The sequence below is a fragment of the Dromiciops gliroides genome, chromosome 2 (genome assembly GCF_019393635.1).
Source record: "Dromiciops gliroides isolate mDroGli1 chromosome 2, mDroGli1.pri, whole genome shotgun sequence".
Lineage (NCBI taxonomy): Eukaryota > Metazoa > Chordata > Mammalia > Microbiotheria > Microbiotheriidae > Dromiciops > Dromiciops gliroides.
This window is the reverse complement of record NC_057862.1, coordinates 467539200-467561436: the sequence shown is the minus strand read 5'-3', so window position 1 is coordinate 467561436 and position 22237 is coordinate 467539200. Positions and strand designations below refer to the sequence as shown.

The 22237-nt window shown below is 42.7% G+C and overlaps 1 protein-coding gene across 1 annotated transcript in view; it reads left to right on the top strand.

Annotated features, from left to right (window-relative positions):
• Window positions 1-22237, top strand: part of PTK2B (protein tyrosine kinase 2 beta) — a 170208-nt gene that overhangs the window by 107590 nt on the left and 40381 nt on the right. The window contains 3 exon segments of the mRNA XM_043985136.1: window positions 11658-11836; window positions 14982-15069; window positions 15841-15920. Coding sequence (XP_043841071.1) covers window positions 11658-11836; window positions 14982-15069; window positions 15841-15920 — 347 coding nt within the window.

Below are 22237 nucleotides of genomic sequence, written 5' to 3'. Positions count from 1 at the left end.
GAACCTAGAGCTCCCTGACACTAACTCAGTCTCTCCACCACTATGACATTTGCCCTCGCAGGACAAAGACAGAGAGGAGAACACTTGGGATTGTGTGATAGAAGGTCAAGTTGGGCTAGTGTGCTGGGTATAAAAGGATGGTATGAGATAAGGCTGCACAGGTGGATCAGGTACAGAGCTTTGCAGGGACTGTGAATGCTAGGCTGAGGAGTTTAGACTTATCTAAATAAATCCCCCTGAGACCTCTTGCTGGCAGATGCCATGAATATGTATTACCACATGCCAACGAGTGCCATGTTTTCCTCCCCTGCCAGCCATGTACCTCATATCTCTCTCTTTGCCCAGGTCTGACTTCTAAAGACACAACCAAACAAACCACACCAGGTTATTAACACAGCAGTAGAAAGGGATTTCTCTGTAGTTTGCCCTGCGGATACAATTGCTGCAGTGACTAAAGGAGAGAAGTGGATGGGGAGCTGGCGAGAGAAGGGATGCTGTTCCACACTGGAGAGTTTGGGTACCCATTCCAGCTCTGCCACCCTCTCTGCAAATCTTCTCCCTATTCTCATGTTACTCTAAGCATTTCGGTCTCAAAACACCTCAGTATATCCCACCTCATTCCCAACTCTCATAGTCTACCATCACCCTTTTGTTCTCAGCCACCACAGTTGAAACGAGTGTGCCCAGGCTCACTGCCTGGGTTAGCTTCCATCACCCATTTCACAGGCAAATTCTGGCTCATGCTCACACTCCAGCTCATTGGCACCTCCACTTGTCCAGCACTGCCCAGGCTCAGTTTTCCTCCTGCGTAAAATGAGGGGGTGGGGCTAGGCGACCCCTATGGTCCTTTCTAACTCTAATATATGATCCTGTAAATCAACCAACAATAACCCTAAACTACTGCTATGTGCCAAACTGTTCTACACGTTGGAATGTTGTTGTTCAGTCATTTTTCAGTTGGGTCACTCTTTGTGACCTCATTTGGGGTTTTCTTGGCAAAGCTGTTGAAGTGGTTTGCCATTTCCTTCTCCAGTTCATTTTTACAGATGAGGAAACTGAGGCAAACAGAGTTAAGTGACTTACCCAGGATCACATAGTATGTTAGTGTCTGAGGCCAGATTTGAACTCAGGAAGATGCGTCTTTCTGACTCCAGTCCCAGTGCTGCATCACTGCACCACCCTAGCTGCCCTCAATAATCCTTAAGACCTGCTATGTGCAGAAACACTATTCTAAACATTGAGATATAAACACAACAAATACAATGTTGATACGTAGCATTTATATCGTGCTTTAAGGCTTGCAAAGTGCTTTACATATATTAAACTCATTAATCTCCATCAACCCTGTGAGGAAGGCGCTATTATTTCTCCCCATTTTACAGATGAGGAAACAGAGGCACAGAGTTGTTAAGTAATTTGCCCAGAGTCACACTGCAAAGTAAGTGCCTGAGGCTGACCTTGAACTCTGGTTTTCCCTGTCTGCAGACCCTGGGTGCTTTATCCACTGTGCCCCCTAGCCTGCCCATGAGAGCCTAGCAAGGCATTTAACCTCTCATTTAAACTAAACTAGAAGAGTCAAATTTACCTGTCAAACCCAGGAAAACTCCCCAGGGCTACTGAACAGATTAAAATATAACTGGGAAAAGTTAACACAAAACAAAAAACAAAAATAGAACCAACCCAACACACACCATACACACAAAACCAAAACCAAAGAAGTTAAAGGTGGGAGGGACCCCAGGCTTTCTGATCAGCATCTTTCCATCATTCTGCATCCCCATTTTACAGATGGAAAACCCAAACCTAAGCTAGGATTAAGACCCACATTCTCTGAGTCCAATCCAGTGTTCTTTCTACTCTATCACTGCTTCTTTCTGGAGAAGACAGAAGGGAGGCTTTGGAAGCCAAGGAAATTGAGGGTACAGAGAAAGAACCAGGATTACCCTCTAAGGATGAGGCAGGAGCTGAAAGTCAGGGCTTCAAAAACCTTGCCAGTTCCATGTATCTGGCAGAAGGGACTGGACATTTCATTGTTAATTGGAAGTGAGCAGGATGGAGGAACTTAGATTCAAGATTTTTTTGTGTCTTTCCATTCTTTCAACTCCTGCAAAAGGTTTCTTTTCATTTCATGGTCTGAGTAATGGGAGTGGGGGCGGAGTCCCTATGATGATAGATCTAGATTGGGACGCAGTAGGAACTGAGATCATCTTTTATTTTATTTTTATTTTCATATTAGTCATATTGTGAAAGAAAACACAGACACCCCCCAAAAAACCCCAAGAAAACTAACAAAAGTTTTTAAAAAAGTATGCTTCATTTTGCATTCAGACTCCACCAGTTCTTTCTCTGGAGATGGACAGCGTTTTCCATCCTGAGTCCTTTGGAATTGTCTTGGATCACTGTTTTGCTGAGAATAACTAAGTTAGTTACAGTTGGTCATCATATAGTATTACTGTTACTATTTACAGTGATCTGCTGGTTCTTCATCAGTTTATAGAAGTCTTCCCAGGTTTTTCTGAGAGCATCCTGTTCATCATTTCTTTGCAAACCTTTTTTTTAGAGCTGCCCCTGCAAACATTTTTTTTTTTGTAATCCTAAAAGTATTTATTATTTTCTAGTTACAGTAGATATTTTCCACATTTGTTTCTGTTCATCATTTCTTATAGCACAATAGTATTTTATCACAATCATATACCACAACTTGTTCAGGCATTCCCCCGTTGATGGTCTTCTTATTTTCAATTCTTTGCTGTGAGGTAGTATTTGAAAGAGGAAAAGAAACAGGATTGTGAAGGGCACTATCTTGCTCCCAGTCCCTAGATGTCATCCTCAAGTCCCTCACTCTCACCCTTCCCCCCATCCAATCTGTTACCAAGGTCTCTGATTTCTATCTTTTTTTTTTTTTTTTTTTTTTTTTTTTTTTTTTTTAGTGAGGGCAATTGGGTTAAGTGACTTGCCCAGGGTCACACGGCTAGTAAGTGTTAAGTGTCTGAGGCCGGATTTGAACTCAGGTACTCCTGACTCAGGGCCAGTGCTCTATCCACTGTGCCACCCTAGCTGCCCCCTAAAAATAAAGTTGTTTTTTTGGGGGGGTTTTTTGGTGAGGCAACGGGGGTTAAGTGACTTGCCCAGATTTCTATCGTTATAACATCTCTCCAATGGGCTTTCTTTCTTTCCTCTGACATTACTGCCCCCCTGGAATGGGTGCTCATGACCTCACACCTAGACCCATGCAAGGAGTTTGCTATTTAGCTTTCTTTGCTACATACAGTCTCTCCCCATTTTAGTTCATCCCCTCAGCTGCCAACCCAATCTGTTTAAAGCATAGGGTTAACCATGTCACCCTCCCATTCAGTCAGCTTCAGTGTCTCTGTATTACCTTTAGGATCAAATAGAAAATCCTCAGTTTGACATGCAGACCCCTTTATAACCTTGCCCCTCCTAATGCTCTCCCCCCTCCCCACATATTGTGTGATCCAGTGACACCAGCCCCTCTGCTGTTTCTCAGATTAGAGACTCTGGTTTTCAACTAATTACATGCATTTTTATATTTATTTATTTATTTATTTAATTTATTTATTTATTTATTTATTTATTTATTTATTTATTGGTGAGGCAATGGGGGGTTAAGTGATTCGGCCGAGGTCACACAGCTAGTAAGTGTTAAGTGTCTGAGGCCGGATTTGAACTCAGGTCCTCCTGACTCCAGAGCCAGTGCTCTATCCACTGTGCCACCTAGCTGCCCCCAATTACATGCATTTTTACCCGTTGTTCCCCATCTTGGCGCTCTCCATCCTCACCTCTGCTTCCTAATTTCCCCTGGCTTCCTTCAAGGCTCATCTAAAGTCAAACCTTCTGCCAGAAGCCCTATGCAATAGCTACCCCTCAGCTCAGTGCCTCCTCCTATTGATTATCTCTAATTTAACTGTATAAATCTTATCTGAGCATGGGCTGCAGGTTATCTCTCCTATTAGACTGTAAGCTCCATGAAAGCAGGAACTGTTATTTACCTTTCTTTATTTTTCAGCACATAATAGGCACTTAATAAATGTTTGTTTCTGATAGACTGATTGACCAACTTGGGATCATTGAGGAAGTTCAGATCTTAGATTTGGGGGCTGGAAGGGATCTTAGAGGGCTACTCAATCCAACATCCTCATTTTACAATGGAATCAAATGAATCCCAGGGAAGGGAATGACTTACCAAAGTCCCCTAAAAGCAGTAAGCTGGATTTATCTTGCTCAGTTTTTTTTAGAATAATCTATGCAACGGGGGCAGCTAGGTGGATAAAGCACTGGCCCTGGCTTCAGGAGGACCTGAGTTCAAATCCGGCCTCAGACACTGACATGTACTAGCTGTGTGACCCTGGGCAAGTCCACTTAACCTTCATTGCCTGCCCCCCCCAAAGAATAATCTATGCAACACAGACTTACTCAAGGGAGCTAGTGAGAGGGGAACTGGGAAACCAGGAGTCCGAACTTCCCAGTGCTAGGATTTACTCCCTGGCCTGTCCCACTTTCCCAGCTTTCCTGTCATTTGGGCCGAATCTCTTGCCTAGACACTCTGCAGAGGCAGCTGTCCAGCTTCCTGTGGTTCTAGTACCAGAAGGCCAAGCCCTTGCTAAACCACACGCACCTCCCTGTCCCCTCCAGGCTCCTCACAGCTTGGGCCAAAAGAAGCTCTACTCCAGGAAATGGCAGCTCCCTTTCTCTTCCAGGTCCTGGGTCAGCAGAAAGGTCTTACCCTCCCTGGATTCTTTGACCCTCCAGCTTCTCACCTCATCTCGTGTTATGACTTCCAAGGGGCTTTCCCTTATCTGGCTGTACACTCTGTACCAGGAATGTCTTGGAGTCTTGCCAAGTTTGTCCAATAATCCTCCTCCTCCCCTGATGGAGCTCTCGAAATCTACACTCCCCCATTGGAGTGGTTGGGGTTTATTTTTTTTTCTTTTCCCCTTGATTAAAAGGCAACAAGCTACAGAAGCGTCCTTATATCACAATTCAGTATCGCCTAAGAGCACCACATGGGATGATACCCGTCTGAAATGCTGGTGCTTAAGAAAGATTCCTGGAGTGTTTTCTTTCCTTTATCTCTCCTTTTCTCTGTTCTCTCCCCCCTCTTCCTCCCTCCCTCTTTCTCTCTCCTTATTTTCCTCTCCATCTCTCCTTCTCTTACCCCCTTGTTTCTTCTTTTTCTTCCCCCTCTTCCCCTTTGTCTCCCCTTTCCTTCCCCTCTGCCTCTCCCCTCTCTCCTCTTCTCTTCCCCCTGCCCCCTCCCCATAGCATAGAAGTAGTAAGTAGAGTCCTGGACTAGACATCAGGGATTCTTTGGTTCCAGTACTACTACAGAAATTTCGTCTTTGCTGTGTGACTTTGGGTAGGTCACTCAGACTCTCTGAGCCTCAGTTTCCTTGTCTGTAAAATAATAACACCTAGCTCATAAGGGTTATTGCAAGCATCAAATGAGGTAATGAATGAATGAATAAAAAAGTGTTTCTTATGCCCTTGCTATACATACACAGCCCTCATGCTAAGCACTATAGATATAGAAAAGTGGAGTCAATCCCCAGCTCTTAAGCGGCTCACAGTCTAATGGGGGGATGACACATTTGGGAGCTTTCATCTATAAGTCATATCATGTTGGTAGAACCTTATAAACCTGTAAAGCTGTATGAATGCCAGTTATTATTGTGTGAAATGAGGAGGTTGGACTGGATGGCCTAAGAGGTGGCTAGTGGTGCCCTGTAGAGTGTTGGGCTAGGAAGTAGGAAGACCTGAGTTTGAATCCTTCTTAAGACCACTTACTGGCTGTGTGATCCTGGTCAAGCACTTAACCTATCAGTATCAGTTTTCCTCATCTATAAAATGGGGTAATACTAACCCTTATCTCCCAGGGTGGTTGTGAGATAACCTGCTAATCTGAGACACTATATAAATAGAAAGCCTAGTGATCGTTATCATTCTAACTCTAGATCTATGATCTCATGAGTCTACATGAAATCGCCATTTAAGTGACTTATCATTGGTCACACAGCTATTATGTGTCTTAGGTAGAACTTGAAACCCTGGGTCTTCCTCGCCACCCCAAGGGCTGGCTTTCTTCTATTTACACATGACTGCTTCTCAGGACCAAGGACACCGTGAGCCGCAACATCTGGAACTGCATTATAAAAAATGGAAAGTAGTTCTTAACATCTCTCACATCTGTCCCCTTCTCTCCATTCATATTGCAACATCCCAGTTCAGTTCCCATCATCTCTTGCCTGAAATATTTCAGTAACAAACTGGTTCTAGTCTCTCCCCTTGCCACACTCCTCCACCCATACAGCTAGTTGCTGCACTCTTCTAAAGTACAGGGTCTGACTGTAATCACTTCCCTGGCCTAATAAGAGCTTTATTGACTCCCTATTCCCCCTGGATAAAATACTATTATTCTTCAGATTGAAGTTTAAAAACCTTTTATAGTCTAGCTCCAGGCTACTTTCCCAAACTTATTTCATATTAGTCCTTTCCATGTCCATATCTGTTCCAGCCCTAAACTAGATAATGATGTAATATTTAATAAAGCACTAGGGTACACTTTCCCTGGGCCATAGTAGGTAAATTAATAAATGCTTGTTCTTTTCCCTTTCCCTTTAAACCGTGCCTATTTGCTGTTCTTCAGACTCAACATTCTATTTCCCACTGTACTCTTTTGCACAGGTGATTCCATATGCTTAAAACACCCTCTCTCTTTAGTTCTGCCTCTTGCAATTCTTCTCTCTCTCTTCAAGACTCATCTGAAGAGCCACCTCTGGAAAGTAGCCCTTTTTATCTCCCCCTAGTCTTGCTGTTTTCTCCTTCCTCAAATGATCTTGTACTTGCTTAACTATATAAAAGCCACTAGAAGAATTTAATCTCCTTTCAGGGAGTGTTTTTCTTTTCTTTTTTTGTAGCTCTGGTGGCTGCTTAGCACAGAGCCTTATATATGGTAGGCACTAAATAAATGCTTGTTGAATTTAATTGAATTAAAATAAATTAGAACCCAAACTGGAAATTACGTTAGAGGCCATAGCCTGTTTAACCCTCCTGCTTAGTATTGTCTCTTCTGTGTCCTAGGGTCTGTTAGCAGTTGTGGGAGGGTCAGTCAGTGAACAAGCATTTATTAAGCACCATCTATAGATCAGGAACTCTGCTAAACACTAGGAGAAGTCATTTAGTAATAAGCAGTTTAAGAGATTTGAGTGAATGACCCGGACCACTGTGTAGCTGTATAGTCTAGGGCAAGTCACTTTATCTCTCTGGGCCTCAGTTTTCTCTCCTTTTTAAAATGAGGATGGTCAACTTGATGATTATATAGATGGATCCATAAGCATCCTCTGCATAGCATGACGGATAGAACACTGGACATTGAAGTCAAGAAGAACTGAATTTAACTCTCACTTTACCTACTGAGATGGTGTAACCATGGACTTAGCCGTCTCTTCATCTGTAAAAAATGGGGATATGCTAGTATCCACCTCACAGAGTTGTTAGGTGGGGTAAAATGAGATAATGCATGTGAAAGTACTTTGAAAACTTTAAAATGCTATAGTAAGATGCCAGGCTATTATTATCATCTTGTTGACCATGGTGTGCCCGTTGCATTCCCTTGGTTGGTGTCTCAGGGGACACTTGAGATGCTTCAGTAGCCATTTCTATCTAAACTTGGACCTTTTCCTGCTTTTTACAAACCTACAGAAAAGCAGGCTTTCAGTCAACTAATTAATCAGTTAGTTAATTAGCTGATGATCCCTTCCAACTGGAAAGGGATGATCCTTTGCACCATTAAGAAAGTGTAGTACACAACTTGACCACCAGGTGGTGGTACAGTCAAACTACCGGCCTAATGGTCTCCAGATAAACTGACAGCTACCCCCCCTTCCATTGTTGGTGTTGCAGGTTTGGTTGCCCTGGCTAACTGGATTTGAAAGGGTATATGGAAAAAGAAATGAACCATCTCTTTGAATTCATTGTCTATTTTCAATGCCTGCCCAAGATAGGTAAATAGATAGATGTATATATGTATGTATATAAATACCATGTGTGCACATATGTATACATATATGTATACAAATATATGTTTATATGTACCTATATGGATGTATATGCATATGTGTTTTTGTTGGTAGTGAGTTGTTTCGGTTGTACCTGACTCTTTGTGACCCCATTTGGGGTTTTCTTGGTAATGATACTGGAGTGGTTTGTCATTTCCTTCTCCAGCTCATTTTTTCTTTTCTTTTTTTTTTTCCCCTGGGCAATGGGAGTTAAGTGACTTGCCCAGCGTCACACAGCTAGTAAATGTCAAGTATCTGAGGCCGGATTTGAACTCAGGTCCTCCTGAATCCAGGGCCGGTGTTTTATTCCCCTTCTCCAGCTCATTTTACAGATGAGTAAACAAGCAAATAGACTTAAGTGACTTGCCCAGGGTCACACAGCTAATAAGCATCTGAGGCTAGATTTGAACTCATGAAGATGAGTCTTCCTGATTCCAAGCTTAGTGTTCTATCCACTATGCTACCTAGCTGCCCTGTATATTTGTATATATGTATAAATTTGTGTGTATATACACATATACATTTATATATTTCTGTGTGTATGTCTCTATCACTCTAGGCATGTGGGACTAGCTGGATATGGATGGATTGTGTAGATTAATCTGAACAATAGGCATTCTTCACACACTTGGTCTTTTCTGTGTGTCTAGTTGGGGCAGTTATGGACCTCATCTAGGAGACTCTATAATATTCTAGGACTTGATGAAATGAGCACAATGTTATTTGTGTGTATCTGTAAAATGGATTCAGTAGTGCCTACCTTGCAGGACTAGAGGAAAGCTTAGAACGAATAACTTCTATGAAGTACTTTTTCAACCCTAAAGTGCTATAGTCATATAGCACAGTTATTATTGGGGAAATCTGGCTACAGACAAGGAAACTAAGGCAGGGAATGAAGAAAGTGACATACTTCCCAGTCAGTGGTGGAACCAGCACCAGAATCCTAGATTCTTGATTCCGAATTGATGCTTTTTTCCTCCACTGAGGCAGGCTACTTTTCATACCTAGTCTATACTCATTTAATTTGTTCATTCATTCACCAACAAATATGTTGAGTACCTACTGTAAGCAAAGTATTGTACCATACATTGTAGGGATACAAAGATGAATGACTGGTCTCTTTAATGGAGCTCACAGTCTAGTAGGGGGAATAAAGAAGAGAATTTGTAAATATTGATGATAAAAGGCAGAATGTGAGATGCAAACACAGTATTATAGGCTGCTAGGTGGCACAGTAGAAAGAGTGCTGGAGTTGGAGTCAGGAAGAGCTAAGTTCAAATCATTCTTCAGACACTAGCTGTGTGTTCCTGGGCATTCATTATCCTCTCTCAGCCTCAGTTTCTTCATCTCTAAAGATAACATCCATCTCACAGTATTTTCAGAACCAAATGAGATAAAATGCACTATGCAAACCTTAAAGCACTACATGTTAGCTATTATTGGTTATTATAGGAGTTCAGAAGAGGGAGAGATCATATTTAATAGGCACTTATCTAATATCTACTATATACTTTTTTTTGGGGGGGGGTGAGGCAATTGGGGTTAAGTGACTTGCCCAGGGTCACACAGCTAGTAAGTGTCAAGTGTCTGAGGCCTGGATTTGACTTTCCAGGTGCTCCGAACCAGGGCTGGTGCTCTAACCAATGTGCCACCTAGCTGCCCCTACTATATACTTTTAAAAACTCAATTCAAAGCACTGGCCCTGGATTCAGAGGACCTGAGTCAAATCCAGCCACAGACACTTGACACTTACTAGCTTGTGACCCCTGGGCAAGTCACTTAACCCTCATTGCCCCCCAAAAAACCAAACAAAAACCAAAAAAAAACAAAAACAAACAACAAAACCCCCTCAATTCAGTAAGTATTAATCTACTACCTACTATATACCAGGCCTTGTACTAAGTGCCCTGGGGGAGACAAGGACAAAAACAGAATAGGTTCTATGCCCTCAAGGAATTTTCAATTCACTGAAGGGATAGTAAAGGGGTTGGCTAGTAAATGTATATCAATCAATTCTCCGAAAGTAGGACATACCTTTAGGTTTAGCTACATTATTAACATTTCTCCATCATTTATAAGTCTAGACAGTCAACAAAACAATAGATCTAGCCCTGATTTGTAGCATTTATTGATTTCCAAGGTTTTAAGTGTGCACACTGAAAATTTAACAGTCTTGTCTCAGGAGTTAGGTTTAAGCTGGCTCCAGCACATCTCTGGATATAGTATTATGCAGTGAAATATGTGCATACACATAATATATACAAAATAATACAAAGTAATTTCAAGAGAGAGAAAGCAAGAACATTTAACAACTGGGGTATCAGAAGAGATCTTGAATAAGAAGTAGTCCCTGAGCTATGCTTTGAAGGAAGCAAGGGATTTTCTGAGGTAGAAGTGAAGCAGGAATACATCCTAGTCAGTCAATAAACATTTATTAAGCACCTACTATATGTCAGGCACTGTGAAAAGTGCTGGGGAGACAAAGAAAAGCAAAAAACAGTCCCGGCACAAAAAGAGCTCACAGTCTAATGAAGAAAACATCCAAACAGCTGTGTCCAAACAGCTCTGCATAGTATCAGTTGGAAATAATCAGAAGGAAGGTACTAGAATCAAGGGGGGATCAGGAAAGATTTCTTGTAGAAGGCGAGATTTTTACCTGGGACTTATGGGGAACCAGGAGAGCATACAGGCATGGGGCATAGCTAATGCAAAATGCCCAGAGTAGGGAGATGGACTAGAGTCAATCAGAGATGAACTGGTTGTAACTCGTAGTCAAAGACATTGAACAATAGGACGTAAAAGTTAGAAAGAACCTTAGAAGTCATCTAGTTCAGTCCCCTCATTTTACAGATGAGGAGACTGATGCCCAAAGAGATGGATGACTTGCCTAAGTCAGAAACCAGGTTTCCTGACTCCCAGATTGGTTCTTTTCCTGCCACAATGATGGTGCTCAGTTCAGCTGAACTTGGTCTATTCAGATCAAATAGGTTTCTTTTTTTTTTTTTAATTTTTTTAGGCAAGGGGGGTTAAGTGACTTGCCCACGGTCACATAGCTAGTAAGTGTCAAGTGTCTGAGGCCGGATTTGAACTCAGGTACCCCTGAATCCAGGGCCGGTGCTTTAACCACTGTGCCATCTAGCTGCCCCAGGCTTCACTTTCAATCACTGTGCCCTATCCTACTCTCCATTCCTAATATTCTCCTGTATTCAAGGAAATGCCTTGGGTATTATATGCACTCAATTAATATCTGGCATGTTGATTTAAATCCCTTGCAGGAATTTACCAGTGAATCCCTTTCTTTCCCCCTTCTCCATGTCACCTTTTCTTGCCTCCATATTTCCTCTTCTTTCTGTTCCCTCCCTTGTGGACAGTAGAAAGAGTCAGAGGGCTTGGGTTCAAATCCTGCCTCTGCTACTTACTGCCTATATGACATTGGATAAGTTGTTTAACTTCTCTAGGGCCCCAGTTTCCTCATCTGTAAAATGAGGCCATTGGACTGGATGTCTTCTCCTTTAGCCCTAAATCTATGATTCTTGCCTTTTCTCCCTCAGTCTCACATTCTTTCCCCCATCTCTTCTATAGGAGATCATCACCTCTATCCTGCTAAGTGGGAGGATTGGGCCCAACATCCAGCTGACTGAGTGCTATGGCCTGAGACTGAAACACATGAAATCTGATGAGATCCACTGGCTGCACCCTCAGCTGACAGTGGGCGAGGTGCAGGAGAAGTATGAATGTCTACACGTCGAAGCCGAATGGAGGTAGGAGAGAGAAGCAAATCCTTAGGGTAGAGATGGGCAGCTAGGTGGCACAGTGCATAGACCACCAGGCCTGGAGTCAGGATGACTCATCTCCCTAAGTTCAAACATGGCCTCAGACATTCACTAGCTGTGTGACCCTGGGCAAGTCAATTCACCCTGTTTGCCTCAGTTTCCCCATGTGTAAAATGAGCTGGAGTATCTCTGCCAGGAAAACTCTAAATGGGGTCAGAAAGAGTTGGACATGACTGAAAATGACAAAACAACAATAGAATAGAGAATGGATTGGAGGGCACTGACTTGAGGCCTAGAAAATTCACTATCATCCATCCCAGCTGCTTTCTCTAGAGACTCTGAGAAAATAGATGCTCTACAGAAAGAAGATCAGGTTGGGAAGCTCTAGTTCAGAGGTTTGCCTCCTTCTCCAGAGACCAAATCTCAAAATCAGGAAAGAGTCGGTGTGGTAACAATGGGTTTGGACCTGGGTTCCAATCCTGGCTCTGCCAATGGGTTTCCTCTGTGATCCTAAGCAAATCATTTAACCTCTCTGAGCTTGATTTTTCCCTCAACTATAAAGAGAAGGAATTTGCCTAGATGACCCTTAATAATGGTTAGCATTAATAAGTAGTAAATAGCATTTATATAGCATTGGAAGGTCCTGTAAAACACCTTGCATATCTATCATTTATCCTCCCAACAAGCCTGGTTACTATTATTATCATCTATTTACAGATGAGGAAATTGAGAAACAGAGAAGTTAAGTACCTTGCCAGATCCCCCAGCCAGTAAGCAGGAATATGAATTTAGGACTTCCTGACTCCTAAATCTAGTACAGTGCCACCTAGCTGCCTCTGAATAAAGGTCTTTTACAACTTGAAATCTGTAATCCTCTGTTCATGCTTGGGGTAAGACCTGGGTACAAGTCCTGCCTTTGATACATAATACTTCATTACCACATGTATCATACATATTCCATCAAATGAGATAACGTTATGTAAAATACTTGGCAAATATCACTAAGTTACTACATATCCTATGTAAGGTCAGCTCAGCCTTAAAGCACTACATAAATGCTAGTCATCTTTATTATTATTCTCATCACCATCATTATTACTTGTGTTACTCAAGCTAAGTTACCGAATCTCTCAATGCACTAGGTACTCCCTAAGATTCTAAGTTGCTGATTTTCATTGGTAGAGGGGATTTCCATGCTGGGAGTTCCTTATACCAATGAAATCATAGATCTGGTCCCAAACCAACACTGCCCACCGCCCACAAAAAATGTACTTTACCAAAGATACTGTGAGGATAATACCATCTGCAACTCTCTATCATGGTGACCAGTCCAAGTTCACACTTCCAGGGTACATGAATATCCCCTGATTTTCCTTGTTTCAGCAGTGACACCCCATTTTTGAACCCATAGCTAACCAGAGACAGAGGTGGGAGTTTTAAAAATACTTTATTAGCTGCCAAAGTTAAAAAAGGCAAAAATAAAATAAACTTCAGAGCTCAGGACCCATGTTAAGATACCCCGAGCTAACTAGCTCCACTCCCATATCACTAGTCTCTTGTCCTGGAGCTGCTGTTTTTAGCTGTCCTGCCACCTTGGGAGAAAGACCCTAGCATCACCCAAATCCAACTCGAGATTCCTCTTCCTGTTCAAAGACAGGGATCTTTTTGGCCCCTTCCATCCAATTCCATGGTTGGCTCTTTCAGAGACCATCAGCCCAGTCCTCAATGTTAGAAAGGCCCCAACCGTCAATAGTAAGGGAAGACTTCCTTGTCTCATAGCAGAGGATCATCCTAGCCAGTTGGGAGACAGAGAAATTCTAGGGAAATTGAGTAGAGCCACAGCTTCTTATTCTCCCATAGTTTCTGTAGACTGATTTCTGGAAAGCTTATCTTGGGTTCACCATGAACCCACAGTTCTCGCTCAACAGAGCTCAGTTGAACTTAGGAGTATAGATCTAGATCTGGAAAGGACTCAAGAAGTCATCTAGACCAATTCCCTCATTTGATAATTGAGGAAAATGAGGCCTGGTGAGGTTAAATAACTTGCCCGAGGTCACACAGCTAGTGAGTATCAGAAGCAGGATTTGAACCCAAGACTTTTGACTCCAGAGTCAGTGCTTTTCCCTTTGTACCACAATGCCTCCAAACTGGTAATCTGTAATCCAGAAACCTCCTAAATTGGAAAGATATTATATAAAGACTCTATTAGAGCTCTTGAAGGGTGCTCAAGATAGAGATAATTGGGTACCTGTCAGAGATGCAACATGACTTAATGAATAGAGTGCTATGAGACCAGGTCCACATTTTGCCTGAGACACTAAGTGTATGACCCTGAGCAAATCATTTAAATTCTCTGAGCCTCAGTCTATTCATTTGTAAAATGGGTATGATTATATAATATCTACCTCATGGGTTTGTTGGGAGGCTCAAATGAGGGAGATTTTGAAAAGTGATTTAACAATCTCCAAGTGCTTTGTGTTATTTATTGTTATTGTAATTGTTATTATTACTCTTACTAGTGGTCAGAGAGGCAGTGAACATGTATGGGGCAGGAGCTAAAGCAGAATCCAGGAACCCCGACTATGTGATTCTATACCTTCTGCCCCATACCAGTGACCACTGGGTGATAAATCTAGCCCTGGAAGGGACCTCAGAGGTCATCTAGTCCAACCTCCCCGTTTTATGGGTGAGGAAACTGAGGCTCAGAGAGGTGGATTATTTGCCCAAGTGAAAGAGCCGGGCTTTGGACCCACTTCCTCTGATTCCAAATCCATTACCCTTTCCACCATCCCATGCTGTCTCCCTGGAAGGAAACGGGCTTTGGTTAAGAGTTCATAGAAGGGGGCAGCTAGGTGGCGCAGTGGAGAAAGCACCGGCCCGGGATTCAGGAGGACCTGAGTTCAAATGCGGCTTCAGACACTTGACACTTACTAGCTGTGTGACCCTGGGCAAGTCACTTAACCCCAATTGCCTCACACAAAAAGGAGTTCATAGAGAGCCCAGTCCACTCCAGACAGGACCCCTGCATGCCAGGCTCCTTGTCTGCCTCTGCCCCTCCTCTGCTGGCCCCTTTACCCACTTCAGGCACCAGCCGCCCCACCCCAGACCAGAGGTTCTGAATTTCCTGCCTCAGGTATGACCTGCAGATCCGCTACTTACCAGAGGACTTCATGGAGGCCCTGAAAGAAGACAGAACCACGCTGCTTTACTTTTACCAGCAGGTGAGGCTTCCAGAACCCTGAATCTCATTTGCCCTTCCTTTGGGAGCAGGGGTGGGGGGATGGGACAAAGGCTGGCATTTGTACGGAGGAGATCCAGGCTGCTCTGCTCTGGCAATCACTCCCTGGCCTTATTGTCCTGTTTCCCCACATGACCCCTAGGCTGGAATCCTAGAATGTTAGAGCTGGCTCCCCAGGGAGCTCTGTGCTCTCATTATTCTATCTCCTCATTTAATCCTCCATTCAAAACTCCCACTGCCTCTTCGACTTTCTTGGGGAACTTTCTTGCCTAAAAGACCAACCTCTTGAAGAAGAGAAAACAGGTCCTGGGAAAGAGAGTGTCTTACCCCAGGGCAAAACTGAAATTAAACCTTATGCTCTCAACGAGAATTGGTATGGAGAAAGAGATTCAGGGCTGGGTCCATTTTCTATGTTCATACCTTTCCACGGGCTGCTCCCCATGTCTGGAATGCCGTCTCTCCTCATCTCTGCCCCTTAGAATCCCTGCTCCCTTCAACACTCAGCTGAAGTGCCCCGTCCTTCATGATTCCCCCTAGCTGCTGGTGCATTTCCCTCCCATCATTACCTTATCATTATTTTATATATATATTCTATATTTATTTATGTATATACATTTTATCTCCTCTGACAGAATGTTAGCTCCTTGAAGGCAAGGACCGTTTGTTTTTCTCTTGTTATCCTAGTTCAATGCCTAGCACACAGTAGACACAATAAATGTTCATCGATTGATTGATATCCCTTTTTGCTCCACAGCTACGGAATGATTATATGCAACGTTATGCCAGCAAGGTCAGTGAAGGCATGGCACTGCAGCTGGGCTGTCTGGAGCTCAGGTATGTGACTTCTGGCCTCTTACTAGGACAACGTGTAGATGTGAGGTACCATGGACAGAGACTTAGTCCATCTCTTCGTTTCCCAGCTGACCCAGTCTTCCTTCCCAAAGCCAAAGGGAGGGAACAGTAGTAGAAGATCTGAGATTTTGGTACTAAGACTTGACTGTGTGGTAGTACGTATTGGCCTGTTTTTCTGTCCACTATCCCTGCCTCCCTCCTGCATTTGCCTATAGTTTGGGAGTTGTTTTTTTTCTGTTTACTTCTTTAGCACTAAGCCCTAAGCTATCTTGCTACTTAAAATCAGCCTGTCTTATCTATCCTTCTTTCTAGCCTCATTTTACAAACTATACTGAACAAAGCATTCCACTCTGGTGGAACAGACAGAGCCCTGCCCTAACAGGGTAGAAGATCTGAGCCTACTTTCAGTATTCTTGCTGGCTCTGTCATTAAGTCCTTTGGTGACCCTGGGTAGGTAACTCCACTTTTCTGCGTCTCAGCTTCCTTATCTCCACAAAGGAAGGGGTTGGACTAGATGAATTCTAGAGTCCCCTCTTGCCTCTTGTATTCTGTGCTTCTCTTCTCTTTCATTATCTGAATGCCTCTCCATTCAATAGTCTCCTTTGTCTTCATACCAGTTGTGTCTAGGCATTATCCTTAGCACTGTGTAGTGATAGAGACAGAAGAACATAGTTACTTAGTACATTTCCAAGTTATTACACACCCTATTCAAGGTCACTTCAGCCTGCTGCAAAGAGAGGGAGTCCTGGGATGGGGGACAGCATTGGAAAACTAATCAGCCCTCTGGCTATTCCAAATCTTTGGGAGATTCTAGGAATCCTTCTTACTACCCCTGCTGACTGGAGGGTCATTAGAGAATTCTGGCTTTTGTTCTAGAAAACAGAGTGTATGGTGCCCAGGGATGGCCATGGGGACATAGCAGGGATCACTACAGCTGAAAGAGATTTTAAAGACCATCTAGTACTTTTTTTCTTTTTTTTTCAGTGAGGCAATTGGGGTTAAGTGACTTGCCCAGGGTCACACAGCTAGCAAGTGTTAAGTGTTTGAGGCCAGATTTGAACTCAGGTACTCCTGACTCCAGGGCTGGTGCTCTATGCACTGCACCACCTAGTTGCCCCTATCTAGTACTTTTTACCCTCTCATTTTACAGATAAGGAAACTAAGGCCCAATAAGGTTAAGTGACTTGCTTAAGGTCACATAGATAGTAGGTGACAGATTTCAAATTCAGGTCTTCTGACTTCAAATCTAGTATTCTCAACACCATTCTTGTACATGATTTGAATTTTCTATACATCCCCAGAGAGGGATAAGTGTTGGGGAGAGTGGAAGAGCCTCTCCATTGTTTCAGCATGCCAGAAAGGATGCTGAGTTTGTGGCAAAATGTGCCCAAGAGGATATGGGATGCCATGTGCTTGGCCTTCCCCATCATTTTTCCCTGGTTCCCTTTCTCCAGAATATATTCAGCATGGTGCACATGCAGATAACCGACAACAATGCAGTACAATTCTGTAAGTCAGAGTATAAAATCCTTTTCTACAGAGCTGAGGATGCAAACTCTCCCAAGTTATGAATGAGCTCTTTATTTTCCCATTTAATGAACAGTCCTCATCCTCCTTGATCTCTCTGCAGCATTTGACATGATTGACTAGCTTCTCCTGCATACCCTTTCCTTTGCTTGATCTTCATCCATTTTATGCCCTCACTAACTGTGGAGGACCCTTGAATTTCCAGCCTGAGCCCTCTTCTCTTTTCTCTTTATTCACTCTTGCTTGGTGATCCCCTCAGATCCCATGGGTTCTATTATCATCTCTATGTGAATTACTTCCAGATCTATATATCCAGCCCATGTCTTTTGACTAAGCTCTGGTTCTGCATTTCAAATTGTCTATTTACACATTTTGAACTGGATGTCCCATAGGCCTCTCAAACTCAACAAGTCCAAACCAAAATTCAATATCTTTCCTCCCTGTACCTCCTCCCTTCCCCATCTACCACCTTTTAAAACTCCTTATTACTGTCAAGGGTCCTCCCAGGCAACCTCCCTACACTGATCTGTCCAGCCTAGACATACTGTCCAGTCCTACTTGCTGTTCCTCAAATACAAGGCTCCATTTCCTGTCTCTATGACTTTGTATTGGCTGTCCCTATGCCTGGACTGCTCTTCCTCCTCACTTCTGCCTTTTATCCCTGTATTCTTTTTTTTTTTTTTTTTGAGCGGGGCAATGGGAGTTAAGTGACTTGCCCAGGGTCACTTATGTATGTGTCAAGTGTCTGAGGCCAGATTTGAACTCAGGTACTCCTGAATCCAGGGCCGGTGCTTTATCCACTGTGCCACCTAGTTGCCTCCCTGTATTCTTTCAAGACTTAGCTCTAGTACCTCTTTCCTCATCCACTCCTCCCACCCCAATTTCAAGTGCCTTCTCTTGTATCTACTTTCCATCTTATATATGTACATGTTGACTTCTCTGTTAGGATGTAAGCTCCTGAAGGACAGGAACTGTTTTTGCTCTTTGTCTTTGTATTCCCAGCCCTTGGCACAGTGTCTGGTATGTAGTAAGTGCTTAATAAATGCTTATTTTTTGATTGGTTGAATGATTGATACCAGGCTCATGACTGTTCCCTCCATTTCCATTTCTTGAAAGGTTCACAGTAACCCACAAAGTCACTGGATAAAGGTATTATTTGTCCTAGAATGAATCAAACATGACATTAACCACCTTAATAGGATGTATGACACTAGTTTCTGGAGTCAGAGTACATAGGTTCAAATCCCATCTCTGCCTCTTATTATCCATGTGACCTCGGGCAAATATTTTAATGTCTCTGGGCTTCTGTTTTTGTTCCTGTAAAAAGAGGTGGTTCAATTAGATGGTTTCTGAAGCCTCTTCTGGTTCTAAGTTCTAGTTCTAACCACTTGGGGTAGGTGCTAGGAGTTAAATGAAGGGGGTTCTCAATAAGAGTCCTCTATGTCATTTAACTCTGTCAGTCTCAGTTTCTTCAAAATGAGCTAGAAAAGGAAATGACAAACCCCTCCAGTATCTTGGCCAAAAAAACCCAAATGGGGTCACAAAGAATTGGACAAAACTGAAACAACTGGGGGGCAGCTAGGTGGCGCAGTGGATAGAGCAACAGCTCTGGATTCAGGAGGACCTGCGTTCAAATCCGGCCTCAGACACCTGACACTTACTAGCTGTGTGATCCTGGGCAAGTCACTTAACCCTCATTGCCCGCCCCCCCCAAAAGACTGAACAACAACAAATGTTGACTATTTAAACCAGCTCAACAGCTATGAAATGACCACTTTTCCTTTTCAAATAAATCTCAATTACCCACCCTAAAAAAGAAACACACACACACACACACACACACACATATCTGTTTATTGCATCTATTGTCTTCGTGTCCCCTTCTCCCTGCCCTCAAATTGAGATTTGAAATTGGTGATTCCTATCCAGAAACTTCCCCATTTGAAGATAAGAATGCCCCGTTTTCTAATAATTACATGGGCTTTGTCCAAGTTTTGAAATATTACGCAAACATTAAGTAAGTTGAACTCTTAGCTTTGATGTTAGCTGAGTAAACAAAACAATAAGCACATTAGAACATACTCATGAGGTTTGCTGATTTGGAAACCTTGACAGCAGTGACTAATCAGTTCCCATTTCTGTAGGGATTTGTTTTACTTAGATTACATCAGAGATAACTTTGCACTTGTATGATTATATGTGACCTTTTCTCTATTGAGTTTTGATTGATTCTAAGTGATTTTCCAGATATGGCTATGGGTGGGTGGAAGAGCAGAGGACATCTTCAAATAAGCCAAATATGAGGAGACTCAGAGAGGGTCAGTGTGTTGTAATAGATTGAGTTTATGAAGTAGATAGAGTTTAGAGTCAGTGACCTGGTTACATATCCTAGCTTTTCTATTACCTAGATTTGGGACTTTGGGAAAGTTTTCTGTGCCTGAGTTTTCTCATCTATAGAGTTAGAGGGTTGGAGCAGATGACCTCTGAGGTTTCTTTCAGCTCTAGATCCTGTGATTCTGTTAGGAAACTGTTTAAAAGAAGCTCAGCTATGATGATTCCTAATACATTTGGATACTTCAGGAGAGTGGGGAGGAGAGAGGGGAAGAGGGTAAAATACTTTTTATAAACCTATGTTGAAAATTTTCAAACAAACAAATTCCCAGAAATAGCAGGGGAGGGTGTTTGGCTTAAAATAGGTACACGATAAATGTTTCTCATTCACTCTTTCATTCTAGACATAAATGGTATATTTCACTGGAAGACTTCCAGTGGAGGAAGAGTGGGTAATCAACAGTAAGGTCATCCACGTGATTACCCTGACTAGAGAAAACAGTCTAGGGTTCTGACTGCCAAATAGCCAGGGCACAGCCTCAGAAACCCTTTGACTTGGAACACCAGCCAGGACAAGTTTATGCCTCAAATTGAGTAGTGATTGATAACGAATGAAGATTAGGAAGAAGAGACCAATCTAGGTCAAATGGTGTTTTCTCTCATTGCCGTTTTATCTTAATCACATTCATATTTACATGGTTATTTTAAGATGGCATATTTTTAATAGAATAAGTATGATCGAGCACTCTATGACTATCAATTTTTTTCTCTGTTATGAACATTTGAGAATAATGTAACTAGTGGGTCTGTGCCCAGGCCCAAGTTCCCATCAGCCTTGGTTTCCCTGTGCTCTGCTACCTCCCCTCAGCCTTCACCCATCAGATATTTTATCCAGGTGATATCTAGTTAAAATGAATATCAAAGGCAGTCTTTATCAGACCAAAAAGTCACTGATCATGTATCCTGAGTGGCTTGTGGGGGTGGGGGAGAAGAGGACAAGTTCACAAGAGTCTACTCTGTTCAGTCCTTATTTTCCATTGTTGTTCAGTTGTTTTCATCATGTCCGGCTCTTCATGACCTCATTTGGGATCTTCTTGGTAGAGATCCTGGAGTGGTTTGCCATTTCCTTCTCCAGCTCATTTTACAGATGAGGAAACTAGGCAAACAGGATAAAGTGACTTGCCCAGGGTTACACAGCTAGTAAGTGTCTGAATCCAGATTTGAACTCAGCTCTTCCTGACTTTAGGCCCAGCACTCTATTCATTGCACTACCTAGCTGCCCTTTAGCCGCTATTATTTTCTGTTTATTTCATTCTCTCTTTTGAATTCCTGCCATTTTCCTCATTTAAATACACTAGTTGAAGGAACTGGGGACTTTTAGTGTGGAGAAGAGAAGGTATGAAACAATATCTTCAAATATTTGAAGGGCTGTTATATGGAAGAGGGATTTGTTTTCTATTATTCAGTTACCTGAAGCAACCAGACCAATGGGAGGCTTGTTTGGGCCTGATATAATGAAGAATTTCCTAACAGTTACTTAGGGATGTCTGAGAGTGAAAAGGGCTGCCTCGTGGGGCAATGAATGCCTCATCAATGGAAATGTTCAAGCAGAGACAGGATGATTTTCTGTAGGAATATGGAAGAGGAGATTCCCCTTGGAATGGGAGGTTAGACTAAATGACCTCTAAATTTCCTTCTATATCCTCAGAGTCCATGGGGATGTCGATCTCAGGCAAAGCTTTCTACCATGGTTTGACTACTTCCTATTCTATAGTGACAATATGATATATATATATATATATAATTTTTTTTTTTAAATGGAACTCCAGCATAGAAGGGTTTCCCAAGGGACTTCATTCAAGGGGATAAAACAGACACATGTGAACATAGCAAGAGAAGCTATGTGAGGCCCTCAGAAAAGTAGGAATTACTGGATAGATTGATCTGTGGGGTAAAGGGTGTCAGGTGGGAGTGGAGATGCCTACTTAGATGGGTCAATATGAATCAGCCATGCAGTACTAGGAAAGGTCAAGGTCATATCATCAGCTCCTGCTTCCTTGGCTTCTCTCCACAGAAATGACCAACCCTGCCCACTGGGATAATCCAACTGTGGATAGGACCTAGGGGCCTTAATATACTGGGGGCTATATATAAGAAAGACCATAGGGGCAGCTAGGTGGCACAGTGGATAAAGCACCAGCCCTGGAGTCAGGAGTACCTGAGTTCAAATCCAGCCTCAGACACTTAACACTTACTAGCTGTGTGACCCTGGGCAAGTCACTTAACCCCAATTGCTTCACTAAAAAAACAAACAAACAAACAAAAAACCCATGGCTAGGTGGGTATATGGCCTGGGACCATACCTAGCACAGTGTAGTTTTAAGGGCCCCTCCCCCCAAAAGTAAATGAAATCAAGTTAAAATGAATATCAAGGGCAGCTT